At 41.2% G+C, this 19,616-nt stretch overlaps 2 protein-coding genes across 3 annotated transcripts; both read left to right on the top strand.

Annotated features, from left to right (window-relative positions):
- Positions 1 to 1,280: 1,280 nt before the first annotated feature.
- On the top strand, positions 1,281 to 9,887 carry rundc3ab (RUN domain containing 3Ab). Of its 2 annotated transcripts, none has more exons than XM_071463354.1 (11): positions 1,281 to 1,597; positions 4,872 to 4,987; positions 5,431 to 5,558; positions 5,939 to 6,024; positions 6,116 to 6,205; positions 6,298 to 6,378; positions 6,507 to 6,672; positions 6,840 to 6,997; positions 7,336 to 7,455; positions 8,418 to 8,518; positions 8,630 to 9,887. In XM_071463354.1, the coding sequence occupies exons 1-11, from the start codon at positions 1,491 to 1,493 to the stop codon at positions 8,770 to 8,772; spliced, it is 1,296 nt and encodes a 431-aa protein (XP_071319455.1). In that variant the 5' UTR covers positions 1,281 to 1,490; the 3' UTR covers positions 8,773 to 9,887. The 2 variants fall into 2 exon arrangements, with proteins under 2 accessions (XP_071319455.1, XP_071319456.1); XM_071463355.1 differs by lacking the exon at positions 1,281 to 1,597 and adding an exon at positions 2,123 to 2,141 and having other exon boundaries at positions 8,630 to 8,910.
- A 2,707-nt stretch (positions 9,888 to 12,594) lies between these two features.
- On the top strand, positions 12,595 to 19,289 carry LOC139608770 (protein FAM117A-like). Its single transcript, XM_071462833.1, has 8 exons — positions 12,595 to 13,270; positions 14,489 to 14,634; positions 15,404 to 15,499; positions 15,846 to 15,962; positions 16,750 to 16,878; positions 17,051 to 17,237; positions 18,001 to 18,172; positions 18,820 to 19,289. Exons 1-8 carry the CDS (start codon positions 13,147 to 13,149, stop codon positions 19,127 to 19,129), a joined length of 1,281 nt encoding a protein of 426 aa, XP_071318934.1. The 5' UTR covers positions 12,595 to 13,146; the 3' UTR covers positions 19,130 to 19,289.
- Positions 19,290 to 19,616: the final 327 nt, after the last annotated feature.

Here is a 19,616-nt window from a genome sequence, read left to right as displayed (position 1 = left end):
CAGTGGGAGAAGTGCAACACTAAATTACTGGACTGCCTCTTTAAGGGATTACAAAGGCAAAGGTCTGTCCCCTGTTGCAAAAATGAACATATTGCAAGTAAAAATGTCCTTAATAGTTGCTGCAACATGCAATAGTGTATGTGTGTTTGGGCAGTTATTAAGGGACATAATTGGACTTGCTTGTGTTTGTCTTTTTAGGACATTTAAAATACATAAAGCACATAACTGTGACACTGAAGGAGGTGGGGTTAGTTAGACATACTTGACCATTTCACAGCTCTGATCTTTTTAAAACAGGAATATGAAGCATCAACACATATGGACACAGACACAGATATGAGTGATTACTCCTCCACCAGGACAAAAAAACCCAACCCCCAACCCCCACCCAACAACGTATGGTAGCAACCAGCTGTCAGTTCATTAGAGAGGAAGAGATTTGGAACCAAAGTGTCCCCATTAGCTTTGTATGACACTTTGTAGCTGGTTCACTTTAACTTTGTTCAGGCTCCAGATAAACAACAAGCAATCTCTTCTGGCAGCGGGTGGAGGAAAAAGAAGAGAGGGAGGAGAATGAAGAGGATGCTGATCGGAAATTACAGAGGGAGGAAATGATCCAGCATGATGACTGCAGCGGTAGTGTTGATGATATCACCCTCATTGTACTGTAAATCCATTCTCAGAAGCGTTCATTTCTAACAAGAAATGAAACTATAGAAATTCATTTCTTAACATACAGCAGAACCCCAAAGCTGACAGGCACAGAAACACACAAAGTTTTTATTTGCACCGTATCACCTCATTCTAACCATTTATTGAAGCTATAGGCTGCAATGTTTAACAAGGCTCAGTGGTTTTATGGCTGCTCCTTTTATCTTCATTCGACACATTTGGTATCTTCAGAAACTTTAGGACGCTTATAAGACTCTAAGTTAAACCTCAGTGGATGTGAAGAATGTTTGGCTGCACAGCATGAGTTTGTGATGACCAACCCATCATAGGTTTTCATATTTGATGTGCATATAAATGATGCATAAATCACAGTTGTTTATTAGGCTAAATGTATGTTAGTATATATGGGAAATATATATATGTCATTTGTACAATAACCGAAATGAATAATAGAGACAAATAACAGCCATGTTTAAAGCTGTGTAAGTGTAGCCTACATGTCACTGAAGCTGCTGAGGTGATGCGTCATGTTCCGCCTGCATGATGCGAGATGATCCAGTAACGTCATCATGAGGTCAAAAAAGAGGCGGAGAGAGAGAGAGAGAGAGAGAGAGAGAGAGAGAGAGAGAGAGAGAGCACAGATGTAATTGACTCCTCTGTGTATAAGAGTAATAATAAAAACAGAACAACACACTGCATGTCCCCGGCCTCTCTGATGCGGGCCGGCAGCATCCTCTCTGGCACCCACGAGTGAATGAGCAGGGCCGGTGGCCGACAGGGAGGGGTCCTTTGATACCGGGGCTGCCTCCTCCTCCTGGATGGAGTCCGGCTGTGTGCAGGCAGCGATGGCCATGGGAGATGTCTCGAAAAAAGCGTCGGCTAGGAATGTGGCGGTGGAGAGAAAGAACCTCATCACCGTGTGCAGGTCAGCTTATTGTCACAGAGAGACTATGTGTGTGTGTGTGTCTGTGTGTGTGTGTGTGTGTGTGTGTGTGTGTGTGTGTGTGTGTGTGTTTTAGTGCAAGTGCTCTGATGTGAGTGGAGATTTTATTCTGTATATGTAGGTTATTCTATGATATTTAGGCTATATTATAGGCTGTAACAGCGCATTGGCCGTGGTGTTTTTATTCTCAAGACAGTAAATGTACACATCACGTCCACGTTTACGTCATCCGTATAATAAAAAGTCATTTGCATGAACTGACAGGAAGCCAGTGTGCGCGCCTACGACCTTTCATGACAAGCGCTATTTTTATGTAAAATCCGGCAGCACACAGACACACTGGCCTCTCGGTGTGAGTTTAGCGTTGTCATCTTTGTCAGTGCGATTTATTTTCTACCCACTGATGGCGTGGTTGCTATGACGACAACCTTCCTGGGGCAAGGACTAGCTGGCACCCCAGGGACTCAGGGCAGGGAGGCAGTATACATCAAGTCCTGATTATCCTTCGTGAGGCTGTTGGATGGAGGTTTGTACTTAATCGCCACACATGCAGACAGACTTACAGGTGCTGTGCATGTAGGCCATGGCTCTGAGCCACACAGTGTAATCCTATGCAAACACATCCATATACATTCACTGAGGAGTTATGATGGGATTCAGCAGACATGCATTTATTCATGTATAGGCCACACTTTATGGAGGAGACCTTGAGAAAAGACTGTAGACTGCTGCGAGATCCAGAGATGCTGTTCTGTAGCCGAACTCTCAAAATGTAAACACCCACAGCTACACTTAGTAGCAGCCAGTTTAAAGCTGCTATAAACTATATTTTCTATTACAACAATGGATCAAATGACTATATGACTATACTATATCACCCAACCCTGTGATTACCCTCAGCTCTACTTAGCATTGTATCATCTTTCAGCTCATTGTTTTGGTTTTTTGAGCCCCAACTTTAATGTTTTTGTCGACTTTCGCTACTCGGTCCAGCCAAAGAACAGATAGACATGGACAAAAACATGATATTCATGATGGAGCATTAGTGGCCAAAAAAATGAGTGAAGAACAAAACCAGCTAAAATGGTGTTAAATGTCAAGGTCTAAAAACTTAAAGTCAAAGTCGCCGAAACGCGACCAAGATGCTATTTATTTTTCCATCCACATTAGATTGAGGCTTTTTTTCAAAACAAAACAAAAGCCTGCTGAACCTGGCAATAAAAAATACAGAAAATATAAGCAGGAATGTATTTGTGTCCGATTAAATAGCATCTGTGCGTATAAAGTTTTTTGTTGTAAAATCCTTAACCATCCTTCGCGTTTCCCTCTTTCAGATAGAAGCGGGCACCATACAGACACTAGACACCTTAACAAACAGCTGGTCTGTCTCTGTGGCTCATTCTGCCACAATACTGGTTAGTGTTAAAGTCAAGTTGCAAGTTGAATCTTAAGTCATCAGATAACTCGAGTTTGAGTCATGGGTCTTTTTAAAGCCCAAGTCATGTGACTGCAGTCCACAAGATGGGCATGAGGGCTCCAGTCACATGTCCAGTCTACAGTTTATCCTTGTCGTATTAGATTTGAAGGGGAGTGACACCTATTAACCACACAAACATCACACACTGACATCCAGACATCTGTGCAGGCGTACACGTCTGCACCTCTGCTGGGCCACTGTCAGGTGTATCTGGGTCATGTCACAGCCCTGCTGACAGTAATAAAGTGAATACACAGGGGATTGTGCTCGTTTTGAGGATAGTCAACCAATTATTGTCCAGTATCTGGCCACAGTCAGAGCAGCTGAATGAGACATTGTTGCCTTTGAAACAAAGGGCAGTGAAATCACTTGCCTCAGTGGCTTGTGTTAGGATAAGCATTGTCTTATGGACGCACATACACACACCACACAAACTGACTGTGCGTGTGCTTCTCAGATGCCTTTTGCTGAAAGCTGTTTACATTTGGCATCTAAAAACTTAAAGTCACAGTCAGCGAAACACGACCAAGATCTGCCTGAAATGTATTTTTTTTCCATCTAATATTGAGTAAATTGTCTGACATTGCAAATGACCGTTTCTTGTGGTGGGTGCAGGGCCGTGTCCATATGGCCCCTTTCACCACACAGCATACCACTTTGTCACTGGACAAATAGCATTTGGCAGGTGTTCTTGAAGCAAATAGCCCCGCTGAATTATTTAGTCTCTGGGAAGATATTTAAGAGCGGTCATGAGAGGGATAAGGTCTCCTGAAATAAAATTTGAATTTTAGTTCTCACAGAACAGGGGGTTGAGGTCTATGGTGAATATATTATGGTACAAGTTCACCTCAGTTGACTTTAAACCCTTAATTATACAAGTACATTGTTATGCTGGAGTATCCATATTGGTAATGGTTAAATATTTAGCCATGCTAGCCATCTGGGATGGCAGTGTCAGCTGGCTGGTCCATCACTTTGGTCCAGGCTGAAATATCTCAACAACTACTCGATCGCTATGAATTGTGGTACAGACATTTATGGTGGCCAGAGGATGAATCCTAACAACACTGGTGATCCTTTGCCTTTTCCTCCTGGATGTCAAGATGAGATGAATCGGACGAGTGACCGGGATCTGATCTATCAGACAAAATCAACTTAATCTCAACCACAGTTAACAAGCTTGACATTAAACTACAATTCACATCACTGAAATTTGTTCGCTAAATCTAATAGTGTACATCAAAATGCACTTGGTAGTCTACAGGGACATGCATCACAGGACGCCATCCTTACAGCCGTGAATATATTACATTGGAATAGAGTCGTAACTTCGAGCTGTCCAGTGAAACGTAAATTGAGTCGTTGGAGCTCCCTGAAAGCTTTCCCCAAACATCTTACTCGCAGTAAATGGGTTACATCCGGCTCGACTGTGGAAATGAGAATCAGCAGGAAAATGGACAGCACAGTGTGAGAGATAAACCCACACGCAATCATTTTACAGGTTTTATTAGTACTGACTTTATTTCACTAAACTTTCTATGTTCTTTCACGATTAGATCCTTACATGAACTTCTGTGAATTCCTTTGCTCAAGTACAGATTCCAAAAAGTGTAATAATAGTTGAATCGATGACGTGTTCCTCCTGCAGTAAACTGAGACAAAGAAAGCAGTAATCCATTAATCTATTCCCTGACTAATCAATTCCCATATTCCCACATTATCAATGGCAACCAAACTCTTTGTTTAAACCTTTTCCTTCTCTCTCTCTACCACACATAGATTTTCAGTAAAGACGCTGTTGGAGAAATACACAGCCGAGCCCATCGATGATTCATCTGAGGAGTTCATAAATTTCGCAGCCATCCTTGAACACATCCTCAGCCACCGTTTTAAAGGTAATGAACCTTTTGGGAACGACTGCATACTAGAGAAAGAACGAGTTATTAAATGGCAGCTTAAATCAACGAAAGAAATAATAGTGATCAGTTTCAAATGCTGTTATTGAAAATGCGTATTTAGAATACAGCGCACAAATTCTGTCATTGGTTAAACAAGCAATGAATGTTCATTTATTATTTATACACATAACATTAAGTGCAATCAATTTGATTCAAATGTCACTACTAAAATTGATACATAAAAAAGTGCAAGGGTTGTTGTGTTGTCTCTGCATGAATATTTGTTCTGAGTTTTTAAACACAAAGAGTGGGCAAACACAGCAGCTGTTTTGCTCTTGTTTCTGTAAAATCACCCACACTTTAGCTGCACCACTTAACTCAGGACTCCACTGTTCACTTTTTGCATAATATATAATATTCATGTTAATTTCTTTTTTTAGGCTCCGGCAGCTGGTTCGATGGTCAGAGGAGTTACTGGGACTACGTCCGCCTGGCCTGTGCTAAAGTCCCCAACAGCTGCATCAGCAGCATTGAGAGCATGGAGAACATCAGCACCTCCCGAGCCAAGGCAAGTCCTAGATAACAATGGTAACGATGATAGTATTGTAACTGATGATATTAATAACGCAAAGCAAAGAGAAAAACATGAATTAAAGGAAGTGTTCCACTGCATGCACCATTAATGGTCAAAGACCATTAAAGATTTATGAGGCGACTATTATTTCAGCAATCATCTTGTGACCCCTTAGAGTCATCTCAGCACTCTTTGTGGGGGTCCCCACCCCCAGGTTAGTAACGACTGCTGTAGACTGTACCAGAATGACCTTTTTCAGACTTAAAGCAATTTCGTCTATTGTAGCGACCTTCATGTTTTATTTCTCAAATACACTGTTCAAACATATGTGACGCTACAGCCATTAATGTCTTACACTTTGGTGACCTCTGCAGGGTCGAGCCTGGATGAGAGTAGCCCTGATGGAAAAGAGGCTGTCTGAATACATCGCTACTGCTCTGAGGGACAGCAGAACAACCAGGTAAGCGACACCTCACTGTACAGTCGTATCACCCCATCCTTACTGGAGCCGTGTTCCCACCTGCTTGTACCTGCTTGTCTGTGTGCTTCAGGAGGTTCTATGGAGAAGGAGCCATCATGTTAAGAGAAGAAGCCACAGTCCTTACAGGGATGCTCATAGGTCTTGGAGCCATAGACTTTAGGTGAATTTTGACCTTTAACCTAACCTCTGTACAGTGACATTTGTGCATGTGTAGTTTTTTTTGTCTTATTTCTTGTGGTTTCTCTCCCACAGTTTCTGTCTGAAAGGGGAGGCCTTGGATGGAAAGTCCTCTGCAGTGATTGATTACACACCGTACTTGAAATTCACACAGAGGTATATTCATTGACAGTGTAGAGAAAAGCTCTGTCACAGCCAATATAATCTTCCCACTATTTAAGCCGTACTTTACATACAAAGTTAGTTAGATTCTGAAACAATCAAACTGACTGCTTCTCTTATAGCTATGATTACCTGAGTGATGATGACGATCAGCGGAGCGTTGACAGCAGCACAAGTGACGACAGTGTCCCTGAACACCCCTACATCCCCCTGGTCACTGATGAGGAGAGCTGGAGCACAAAGTGTCGCAAGATGGAGCAGAGGTTCAAGATTGTCAATGCTCAGAAGGTAGGCAGCCATCTTTTTGTGTTTGAACATAGTCAGAAAAATATCACTTAAAGGAACAGTTCAACTTTTTTTTTTTTACTAATTAACAAGTTATGTCTTGTCTAAGTGTAAATGAGTCAGCTGAGGGTGGGTATTTCTTTTCACTCAGTGTGGATGTGTGTTGTCAGGGTTACCTGGAGGAGCTTGTGCGCCTGCGTGAGTCCCAGCTGAAGAACACAGAGACCGAGAACAAGAGGCTAAAGGCCCGGCTGGAGGAGCTACAGAGCCAGAGCCAACAGGAAAAGAAGGAACTGGAGGCCATAGTCCTGGAGCTTCAGGAGCAACTGTGAGTACAACAGGCATATGGTTGTGTTCAGGATTCAATTCTTTATTCCTCAGTACATGAGTGATGCAATACAAAGACACAATGGTTTATGAAGAATCATTTATAGCATTATTTAAAATAATAAGCAGAGAATAGTCAAAACACTGACTTCATGAATAGTGTGTATTCATGGGTGCTGCTTACCACAATGAGATACGCAGATAATTTGGAGATTTTTTGAGTTCCAGGAAAAAGCTTTGAGGCATGGCTGTGTCAGAAGTTTGGATCTGAGTAATTCTTAGTAATGTCATGAATACAGCTGAAGTCTTGCCTTATATTTTATGTGTCATGTTTGTCAGGACAAGCTTGATTCCATGTGACTCCAATCACCTGGACAAAAACCTTTCAATCCCACTGGTCAACCAGTGGCCAACGCTGCAGCCATACAACAGCCAAGAGGATGTCAAGTTGTTCCGCAGGTCTGACTGGGTGTTTGTCTGCTGGTATAACTGAGCTTGCATGCAAAACGAGCAGCGACACTGTTTTGTGTTATCAATGATTTTTGTCTCCTCATGGCAATAACTGAAAAAAAGAAATAAACATATAACTACATAAACTCCAGTGTATCGTCAATAAGCATTATACAAGGAAATCATTTTGTAACTTGACAAGGATGTGTCATCTAATACTGGTCATTTTCACTCTTCACTCTCAGGTATTGTTTTAATTTTATGAATGTAAAAACATATACAATGTAGCCTATATACATGTACCATACATTGCATTCAATACATGGGTTATTCTTATTCATGCATACATCTGGCACAGTTCTTACTGTATTTACAAAGACACATGGCCAGGAGTATGCCACTGAAATAATTATAGTTTTTACCATAAACTGATAAGATTTAAAAAGCTATTGTGTACTAGCAGGAGTCTGGCCAATTAGAACTACTACTACTGCTCTGTGGGTTGGATTTGATTTCACTTGTAACTTGCACTAAAGAAGGCTGTCTTTAAATGAAAGCAAACATGAAATGGAAACTGTAAATGTAATATGATTATTATTATCAAAGGGGGGGACATTAGTCAATTGAATACCAAAACATTACATTTAAAAAAGTGATTCACCCGACAACTAACAGTCTTTAAGTTTGTTTTTAGTTTCCTAATTTTGTAATGTATCGTTACAATTTCTATTTCAATTCCGCTCAGTGTCAGTATGTGTACATATCCATAATCATTCAAGTGGCACTAACTCCACACTCCAGCATATGTAATAAGACATAACAAAAAAAAACAGAAATACATGTTTGCATACTTTTAATTTAACCATCAACTTTCTCAATTCACAACCAGTAGAATGACACATTTTTCAGGTCTGCCTGTAAGTGCTCTGTTCTAATTCTAACCCTGGACTTGTCCCTGTGTCGACCTGTAGGAGAAGTTTCCCCAGCACAGAGCTGCTGTCAGTGGAGGTCAGCCTGGATTCAGACTCCCAGAGGACTGATGGGAAACAGAACGGAGGAGCTTGGTGCACAGGTGACATATTAAACAATTACATCATGACTGTACCACTTGTTTTCATGAGTTAATTACACACATACACGCTTTAATTGATTCTCCCTTTATATGTCTGTCTCACCCATTTAGAAAAGGACTACACTCCCTCCATGATGGGCCTGTGTGGATCCTTGGCCTCCCTCCCAAGCTGCAAGTCTCTGGCTAGCCTCAAGTCCAGCGAGTGCCTGGTAAACATCAGCACAGAGAACAGTCCTGCTCTTTCTCCCAGCTAGGGGGCGCCAAAGAAACACTGCCAACCACTTCACAGACTGAGACAATTCAACATGAAAACAAAAAAAAAGACTCCTTTTGGTAGGCGGACAAATGCGCTCTCTTTCGTGGCCCTTGTGTGAGTCCCTTTACCTTTGCACTCTCCGAACTTACACCTTCAAAGCGTTTGAGAAAGAGTAGCCTCCCTGTCTGGGACTGTCCAACAAAGATGCAGGAATAGCTGCTGTACTGCCTGATGGCCTCCTTCACTTTCACTGTCTTCTATTGTCTTGACATGATTACGCCTCCTGGAATGCAAACGACTGGTTCAAGTTTGACCTCTCTTACATCATGACACTTGATTTTGTGCAATTACAGTAATGTTTCTGTACCGGTCACGTTCATCAAAACTCACTGTAGGGTTGTTCTATATGTACCTGTCCATTTGTCTGTGTCTTATCAGTCCGTCACTGTATCTTATTCTGCCTGTTGCATAATACTGGCGGGATGAGTGAGCTGTTATAACCTTTTAGGAAACAGAAAGAATGTTTTGCCATATTATATTACACTATTATAAGAGGATGGAAAGAGACAAAAAAAGAGAGGCCTTTAATGTGCTGAGTCAAAAATATGGCCAGACAGTTTTATGATGAACATTATTTAAAAATTAACAGATGCAGCTTTATGATATTAGGATGAATGATGGTTTAGGCCTTATTCAATCATACAGTAGGTTAGATACAGATTTTAGGATGTGACACACAAGGTTACCAAGGTTTGCAGAGGCACTACAATGTGAACATAAAACAACAAATAGACATTAAATCTATTGCATACAAATGCAGAGTGCATTGTGACTATGCAGAGTGAATGTTTTCATTGTCTTTTTCTACAAACCTGGCTTGATAGTGTTGTTTGAGCAGCAGAGAAATAGTGAATGTGCAACGTGCGTATGCGTGTCATTTGTTTTTTTGTCTTTGATCTTCTTCTTTTATATTATAATTTATTTCATGACATACTTACTTGTATCATTTTACCATCATGTAAATTGCAATCTCATGCAGTGTTGTTGAGAGTTGGGATATGTTGTGTTATTTAAAACTGCAATAAAACTGCCTTTTTTTTGGAAACATTAAAAGCTGGGGTGTACTGGAAGTGTATTTTTTAGCCACACTTGCACTCTTTGGAATTCAACCAGTGGTACGAACGCTGTACTAATATTGGATGGATCAGGTCAAAAAATTTAAATTTGTGCAATACTTTTGTTTTTGTCCAATCTGAAAGATAAATGACATTCCCATCAGCATCAGCATGACTTTTAGTGCTTTCCAGCAAATGTTAGCATGCTAACTTGCTTAACTAAGACAGAGAATGCAATAAACATTATACCTGCTAAACATAATTGTATTGAGCATGTTAGCATGATGATAATAGCATTAGGCTCAATGTGGTGCTGTGCCTCTAAGTACAGCCTCACACAGCCTGTACCAAGGCTGCAGACTCTTGTTCATGCACATATTGTTCATGAGTTGCCTCCACATTTACATCCAACAATATCCTTTTCCTGCACGCCATGTTGGTTGCAGTTTGGCCGCTCAGAGACTGTGTCAGTTTTATGACTACCTGTCTGAAAAAAAAAATCTGACACAAAAACAACAAAATAGGGAGCAGAATAAAACTTGCTCCAAACGAATAGCTGACATCCCAGCAATTTCATTTACTGTAGGTCCAAGGAACCAAACACACGCTCTTGCCCCCTGTGCCTCGGTCACTTTTTGTCTTCATGTCTCTCCTTTTGTTGCTTAACTTTGTGAAGCGTGACATCGTCTCTCTTCAAATAGGTTTGAAACAGCCTACGGGAGGTCATAGGTTAGGATCATTAATTCATTTGCACAGACAAATACACAGAGCTAAGCAAACAGCAGCTGAAGGTCCTTTGGTAAACGGTAAAAATGCATTATGCAGGGGACACATTCCAGATCGACATACTGTCCAATTAACTGCCTGGCTGTAAATGAGTGGATGCCAAGGGGTTGTGAAAAGTTGGGTTTAGTTATCTTGTTTTGTCTTTGGCTGTTTTGTGAAAGTGACATCAATTGTATGGTGCAGTTGCACTAGATAGATGAGCAGGCTGCTGGACACATGGTTCAGCACTTCACCCTTTTGTGATAAAGCACTTTCACTCCCATTCTGGTGTGCCAGACACACAAGCGTGTTATCTAAGAATTGGCTGAGGTCCCATGTAAGTGAGTGCACATTTTGGGCCAGTTGTTGTGGGTGAGGGGACACTGGGAGCCTTAGCACAGGTCTAGGATCTGTTTGTAAAAGTGTTATCTTTGCCCCCTTCTCTTGTCCCACCATTGGCACTCCCTTTTACACAGAGTCAGGACATTTATCTCCCACAATGCACACTGTCTCACACATGCACGCACACCACCCAAAACCACTTCACAGTCCACCCAGATGGTGTACACACACCCAGCTGGGGTGATTTAATGGGCATCAGGATAGTATGATGAAATAATTATCTTATAAATGAATGAATGAATGGAACGGTTAGAAGACCATACCAGTGTTTTGTACGTTGTGGCCCATTTACCACAGATCACCTATACTTTACATCACAGCTATTCTGCAAGTCATGTTACTTCGTTGTGGACATTTAATTGTATTTTCCCTTTTGTTAGGTAACCAATGAGTTTTCAGTCATTTTGTATGGTATGAAACTGTATTAGCATATTCTTGAGACTTGCCTTAGTAGTGGAGTCCCTCACAGCGAACATCAAGTCTGCATTAACTGTTGTCAAATCTTATTGTGACGCAATGCAGTGCAAACTTTTAAGTTCAGCCTGTTCTTATATTGCATCACCATACAATAATAGAGTGAAAGGAATCAGCAAAGTTTCTGGAGCTTTGTAGTCATTTCCACGCTGTACTGAAATGAAAAGAAACCCATGCTTAACAGGAGAGGATCAAAAAAATCTAAAAAGTAAAAAAAAAAACACAATGGCTGCATGATTTACAGTGGTGAAATGCAACTGAGTACAATTACACAAGCACTACCCTTAAGTACAGTGTAAAGGTTCTTGTACTTTACTTGAGTATTTCTATTTTGTGTTCCAACCTGCCACATTTCAGAAGGAAATACTGTACTTTTAACTCCGCTAAGTGTATTTTACAGCTTTAGTTACTTTGTAGATTTAGATTATTAATGCAAAATATAACAAGATAATAAATTATGATGTGTTGATTTTATATTAAGATCCCTGGCAGCACATAAAGTAGTTAGAATTAGCTCCACCTTTACCAGCTGCAATAATAGAGATGAATATAGCCTACATCAATAATAATAATCCAATAAATATAAGTGTATATCTGTATAAGTACTTTTACTTTTGGTACAATGATTATATTTTAAAGCTTATACTTTTGTGTTTTATTTAAGTCGATCTGTGGAGGTCTACTCTTTCAGTATTGATGATTTGTAGTTGCAAGATATGACAGTTCGCTTAAAATAGTAAATCACAGTAACTTCAACCATTAATTGTGTTTAAGAAGTAGTTTGTCGATTTCTACTGTCACTGTTCGTAGTTGTCACTGTCAGTTTTCACACTTTAAAAGCTTATACGTGGTGTTTCAACACGTTTTTGCCAGCGAAGGTCGGTTAATGTGAGATATGAATTGGGGGCGGTGACAGCAAATTTCATTGTCCGAGGTTTGACGGATTGATGGCGGATTGTCCAATAGGAGTGAAGACGGCGACTCTGACAGCCAATGAAAAGTGAGGATCGGAGCTGGGCCCGCCCACTACATAATTAAATCCACACCAGCGTGGTGGTGGAAGTGTTTGGAGTTTGCGTTGAAACAAAACCACGGAGGGCCAGAGGGACTGAGACCACCTCGCTGCCTTGTGGGCCACCAAAACACGCTCCAGCCCGAAGAAGTACAATGAAATATACTTCAAAGTTTGCTCAGAAGACGCAGGAGTTGACGTTAAAGTGACTTCTTGAACCTGGAGCTGCTTCCTTGTTCGGCAACAGGGTGAAATATCTCGACATCCTCACAAAGAAACTTTGCTTGCTAAGGCTGCTAACTCGCACACAAGCCAGAAGAAAAAGTATGATCACCGCCGATGATTTGATCACAGGCTGCTAGTCACGTCTCTTCTGTCGAGCTAAGTGTTGCTGGTGGCTGTAATTCACTCGGAAATGATTATTTGTATGAGTCGAGCCCGACTTTTGTAACGGTTTTGAGTAGTCATCATCACCAGAGGAGGAAGAGTTGCAGCTGGTAACTTGGCCAGCCATTACCAGTGTTTCCACGGAGCGCCCCCACGGCTCCCCCCAGGCAGGACACCCACTGCTGATTTCAAGTCGGTGAGGTTTGTCACGGCAAACATGTCTGGCCGAAGTGGAGCTGCACAGGCCCGGGGAGCTGCTTTGGGTCCACAGCCCCTCAAGGCCACCATCCCCTATCAGCTGGCCAGCAAACCTCGATCAAACCGGAGAGATGGGAAGTCAGGTATGAGCCTAACACCTGCCTTATTCTTGCATTATTTTTCCTAGATTAATGTGTATAGGCTTGAATGTGATGCCATGATAGAAAATATTTAAAAAAAAAAAAAAAGGCACTGTCGATCACCTAAATGCAACCTTACATGGTTTCACACCAGCTGTATCCACCTCTGGGTTCACTAGTGAGCTACTTCAATAAAACTATCCAAAGTGGAAATAGATAAACAAGTAAAACCCTATTTATTAGGAAGCGTGTAGCCGCATTCAGTCATATAATAATGTCAACATGGAAGTCAGTACAGCATCTCTGTGAACTTCCAAAACAAGTTTATCAACTGATAACCAATAATCAACTATTCATTTGTTATTAGAGCTGTTCTTTTGTTTTCTATGTAGATTCAGCTTTGTGTTTATTAAACTAATGCATCTGTCCGTCATACTGTCAGTAGAATTTAATAATAAGATAGAAAATGGACATAAATGATATGACAGTGAGTGGAAAATATATGAATGCAGATAAAACAACCTTGCAGTAATTACTCTATAGATAGGTTATTTGACAAAAACTTATTGTCATTATAAATGAATCTGGTTGGTTTGGTGGGTCAGTTTATCAATGAATTATTTGGGCTATGAAAGATAACAAAATAGTGAAAAAAGCCTATCAGAAGTTCTCAGAGCCCAAGGTTATTGCTTCAGGTTGCTAACTCTGAAAACAAAGATATTCACTTTACAATCATACCAGAGAAATAGAACAGGAAATCCTCATATTTTAGAGGCTGGAACTAGCAAATGTTTTTGCAGTTTTCCTTTTATAAAAAAAAAAAAAAAAAAAAAAAAAGACCTAACTTTGAATCTCTTTTCATTACGGTTGCCAATGAATTTTCTGTTTGTCCAAGAATTAATCAATAAATCATTTTAGCAATAGATGTTGTTAATGTTGATATAAAGTAGCTTAAAGCTTGTTGACAGCAACTACATTACACCGTTTTAGGCTTATTTGACATATTGATGTATGAGTTGATTATTTTAGCACTTTTTAACAGCAGTAGTATGTGTTTTCTGATTATATAGGTGTAAATAACAGTTTAGCGTGCAAGAGCTCAAAGTTATGTTAGACTCAAAATTCAATAGTTGTTTTACTAACTGATGAAAACCAATAAATCACAAATAATTTTAACCCGTTGCCACCAGTAAAATGAGAATTTGTCTCTGACACCGACAGCTGGAAAGGCCAAATCGCACCAGTTGAGCTCTGGCATGAGGCGGACGATGTCTCTCGATGCCATCATTGGGCCGTACCTGCAGGGACACTGGCCGAAAGAACCAGAGGGCCAGAGCAGCCTTTCTCGCAAGGACAAATCCACTCAGGTCAGCTTCAGATGAAAAGTGTACCTGGGTGAACATAATAATGCTGGCAAGTTTGAATCAAAGCTGTTTTGTCTGAAACAAATGAATGGAATGTATAACTTTACTATTGTTTGTTTGTTTGTTTGTTTTTTTTCCATAGTTAGAATTACTGATCAAAATTTGATGTATTTATTTTATTTTTATTTATTTTTTTATCTGTAAATGTGCCTGTCGGAAGATTAGTTTGCACTTTTTGCAGAGAAGGAAGTTGCTGTGAGATGGAGGGAGGGAGGGAGTGTCCGGTGCTTGCATAGCTATTACAGAGTGAGAACCACAGCCATGAGAACAGTCCCTGAAGTCAGCTGACGAGGCCGTTTTGGCTGCACCCATCCTCTCTGCTCTGTGTGCAGGCACTCGCCACTGCTCTTTGGTTGCCCACATCCTCCCCCCCTTCTTTGTTTTTCAGTTTCTCCTGCTGTTTCGCACTTCTACAAGTGCGAAGAGACATCTGTGGGTGTGGATGATATGATGTGGCTGCAGATCAGCCTTTGAGCATGAAAAGCTGATCTGTGCTTGGTGTGAAACTATTGGTAAAATATGTTTGAAGTCTTGTCATAACATGTGACTTCAATGCCACAGTTTCCGGGCTCTGATTTTAATATGGTTGTGATGCAGCTTCAGGGCTAAACTTTTATATATATATATACACTTGTTTATTAGTCACCTCCTTTTCTTTTGAGGGTATTAGTTTTTATGGCAGCTGACCATATTGTGGTTTCTCCCTCCCCAGACGCCAGATTCATGGTCAGATAACTCCCAGAGCAGAAGAGGAAGCAGCAGCCACAAGCGTTCAGCATCATGGGGCAGCGCCGAGCATCTGCGAGAGGTCAATATCTGCCTTTATTACTCAACAGGAGTATTTGTCAGGTTTGCTAAACTGAGCATTTTTGTATCAAAGAGGGCAAACTGTTGGAGAAAAAAAGGCCTTACTCAATAATTTTGGTACCATTGAGAAACAGATCAAATGACCTCATCTCTAAAGAAACTTCCCTTTTTCAGTTTTCAGCAGAGGCTGACTCCTCATCACATCTTTTATCACATAATCAAATTGTCACTGCTTAAAAATGGGGGGGGGGGTGGTCTTGCAAAGTGTGTGACATGTATAAAGGATGTTTTCTGCGCATTTGTGTGTGCAAGCTTATTGACTGATAATAACCCTCGGTTCATTGCAGATTGCTAAACTAAAACAACAGCTGCAGCAGCGCAACAAACCTGCAGTCTCAGGGGGGCATGACAAAGACCGCCAGCGAGGCTATCCTCAGCGGAGCTGTAACCTAGGAGCTACTCAGGTACCTTCCCATCATCAGTATGCATAAACACACAATGCTGCTTACTTCATATGTGTGTGTGTGTGTGTGTGTGTGTGTGTGTGTGTGTGTGTGTGTGTGTGTGTGTGTTTTTTTTTTTTTGTTTGTTTGTTTGTTTGTTTTTGTTTGGTTTTTTTTTTTTTTACGGTAAAAGTCGACAAAAACAACGTTTTTACCAGTGCAAGTATCACTGATTAACATTCATCAACGTCTATAAGTAAACAGTGCAGCTCCTTGCAGGAAATGAACAAAGTAAAACACTGAAGCAACAGGAAGACCACTACATCACACTGCTTCTGCTTTTCAGAGCGAAATACACACTTCTCTTTTCAGCACAGCTGGTCTTCACTGTCTTGTTGCGTGTTGTCTCTCTGACTGGGCTGAGGTGGCTTCAGATCAAAGGGTGGTGACATGAACGGATACAAATCTGAGCTTATGATATTTTAATAAAGACAAACATACTTTGCCAGTTTTGATTATCATTGTAGAATTTGGTGAATTCCAGTGATATCTACAGCAGATGTTGCTTTCATACTTAGCTGATGAAGAAATGTGTTTTAGGCACTGCATAGAAAGACTTCAGGATTTGATTTACTAATAACAATGATAACTTTTATTTATATAGCAGTACTAAAACAAATAATGTAGCTCACAGAGCTTCACAATGAGAGGAAAGAAGAGAAACTGACGAGAAAAGCAAGTGCCAGATCTGTTACTCCTCAGGAGTAATGCAACATAAATTCCATTTAACTTGTTTGTGTGCCCTCAGACTCAGCCAATTCCCATCCCCCTCGCTCCCTTGTCTACACTGGTCCCTCGACTGCGCTGCAGCGTGGAGGGCCTCAACCAGGAGCTGGAAGGCATGTTCATCTGCCAGCCGCCGCATCCTCAGCAAAGGGTAAGTGCCACTCACCCTGCACACAGCACACATGTGGAAAAACTCAAGAATGGTTTTACTTATAAAGAAAGGAAGATTTTTTAAATGTTTTTTTGGATTGAGATTCGTAAAAAGTACCACATAGCTAGTGTTAAAGAACGCAGGGTAAACCCTGTTGTTTTCTGCTCGTCAGCTCCTCGAGGTTCCGGATGGTCACCGGGCTCCGGTCCCTCCGCAGAGCTGCAGCAGTGGTTCTCAGAGTGATCCCGCTACCACACCCTTGTCCTCATCCTCCACCTCCCCCTCTCCCTGCTCCTCACCCAACTACATCTCCACCTCCCCGCCCAACTCTGAAGGCGCTCCTCTGGACCTGCACAAAGGTTAGTTTGTTAGCACAAAGTGTCAGTCTTAGGGTGGTTACAGGAGAGTGCATTTTCTCTTGCATATAAGCAGGTTTGTTTGATGGTTTCTGTTTGACGAAGGGAAACAAAATGAACGAATTATAATTCAAAATGCATTGAAATAGCATTTGTTCTAACCACTGTTTGCAAAGGTGGTTTACCACTGAACATGAAGTGTGCTTTACTTTGGGCTGAAATGTTTTGCGTTTTATATTCAGCACACAAAGTGGTGTATTTATTGTTTTTTTTGGCTGACTGCATTGACAATACACATAATTTCCATCTTGAAACTCCTCTGTAAATGGTGCCTTTTACATGCGTCAGACCAGAAACTGTACTGAAAAGTCATTAGTGTTAAAATTGAGAGAAGTCATAAAACAAAAGGAAAAGTAGACTGCTGTGTGTTCACACCTGCTGCAAACCACTCAAGATGTAGCCTAAAATGAAAACACTCAGACGTGACCTAAAATCAGAAAACCACTCTCTGCACACACATGCACAATCACGCAGACAAGTATCTTAGATGCACACAAAAATTCATAAAACTGTTTTAAATAAAGATAATCATCAAGGGGCTGTTTACAGCAGAGGCCCAAACAGACTGTAGCAGTTCCAGACTGATGGCTTTAAAGATCCACAGCCATACAGCAGCAAGTAAAACATTCAGGCACAGGTTTATTTATCTTCACTTCTATAATGTCTTTTCCTTTTATACTAACTCGTCCCCCTTCCTTGTTTTCAGGTTTAATAGACAGTCCAGAGATGTGCGTCCTGTCTCCGTTCTCCTCCCAGAATGAGGCTGACCTCTCCCTGCCTCTGCTGATCTCCTCCTCCCCAGGGCCCAACAAAAGTTGCTGCTTCCAGAGAGAACCTCCAGAGGGCTGTGAAAAGGTCCGGGTCTGGGAGGAGACCAGGTACAGTTTTATAGTTTTGCATCTGAACATAACTTCACAGACTTCTGCCTCATGTTGGATCTGCATCTTACCTTCGGTATCTACACAAATTGCCTCTAGACTGAGAAATCTCATGTATTTTGCTGTATATGTACTGTATCAGCATGTGGATGCCCTCTGGTGGCTAATAACCCATTTGTTTTTCACTGTTTATACAAAATATGAACACCAATCTGTCAGAACAAGTTTGGTTAAGATTAGGCATTTAATAAGAATTGTTTTCAAGTTTAATCAACAATGATCTGATAAGTTTAACTTTACCTTATACTTGATTACTAACAGAATTAGAAGAATTTATCACAGAGGGATCTGTATGTTCACACTTCCTATAATCTTGCCTCCACCCTCACAGTCATACCATCTGTCCTACTGCCTTTTTCAGTCCTTCTCCTTTTTAAGACGTCTTGTATATACTGCTGTATGAAATTTGGTTGCAAGACTTCTCGTTAGTGCAGCTATAATTACGACACAATACTCATTATAATTTTAGTTGTGGGTTTGTAGCTTATAGTGTGTTACAATCTTGGGTAGATTAAAACTCATTTCCACCACCTATACTTTGATGGGAATTAGTTTGGTCTCACTTTGCTGCTCCTCTCATTCTGTAGCGCTCCACGCCAATCAAAGCCAGCCCTCATCTCCTCCTGCCCAGACCCCAACAAGGTAAATTTTACCCCCCATGGGGGCTCAGCCTTCTGCCCTGTCAGCCTCCTGAAGCCCCTGCTGCCCTCCATGGACCTGTTGTTCCGTAGCCTTGCCATCTCTCCAGCAGGCAGCTGCCTGAGCCAGGGAACAAGCTCCTGCCAGGCAACCCCCTCTGGCAACCGGGCTGCTGCTGCTCCAGAGCCTCCTGCCAACACCACCACCGCTGCTGCTGCCGTCATGGGTGAAAGCTCCGGGGAGGGCCTCGCTTTCTGATCACAGCTGCAGATCTTTTCTGTGGAGATGAATGTGCATAATGCAAATCTTTCAGTGTTCTGGGATAGATTTGCTTTGTTGCTTTATTTTTAGGAAAGTCCCATTTCTTTACCACACAGGTATAAAATGACTTAATTAAAAAAAACAAAAAAACAAAAAACTAACAACATTTGAAAGAAAAGAATTGATATCACACAATCCAAAGGATATGCTTTATACCTTTTAGTGGTTTTGGGTTTTCAGGCACCGTGGCGTCTCTAAATTAAGACCTTTTGGTTGTGACATTTAATTATCCAAAGATTTATTTTTGGCCAAACCTGAGTGCGAGAAACGAGGCAGTCTGAAAACAGGACTGCTCACTTATTCTACTCTTAGCTTCATCTGAGATGTGATTTGTTGGCAGACTAACCCCTCACCGCTGCACGGATTATTCTGTTTCCCCAAAGAAGCCATGTCATAGACTTTATTATTTGATACTGGTTTTTAA

Source organism: Trachinotus anak, unplaced genomic scaffold (genome assembly GCF_046630095.1).
Source record: "Trachinotus anak isolate AG129_WGS33_773 ecotype Australia unplaced genomic scaffold, CSIRO_AGI_Tana_v1 ptg000025l, whole genome shotgun sequence".
In the NCBI taxonomy this organism is placed as follows: domain Eukaryota; kingdom Metazoa; phylum Chordata; class Actinopteri; order Carangiformes; family Carangidae; genus Trachinotus; species Trachinotus anak.
Note: the sequence above shows the minus strand (reverse complement) of the source record. Positions and strands in the feature narration are given on the sequence as shown.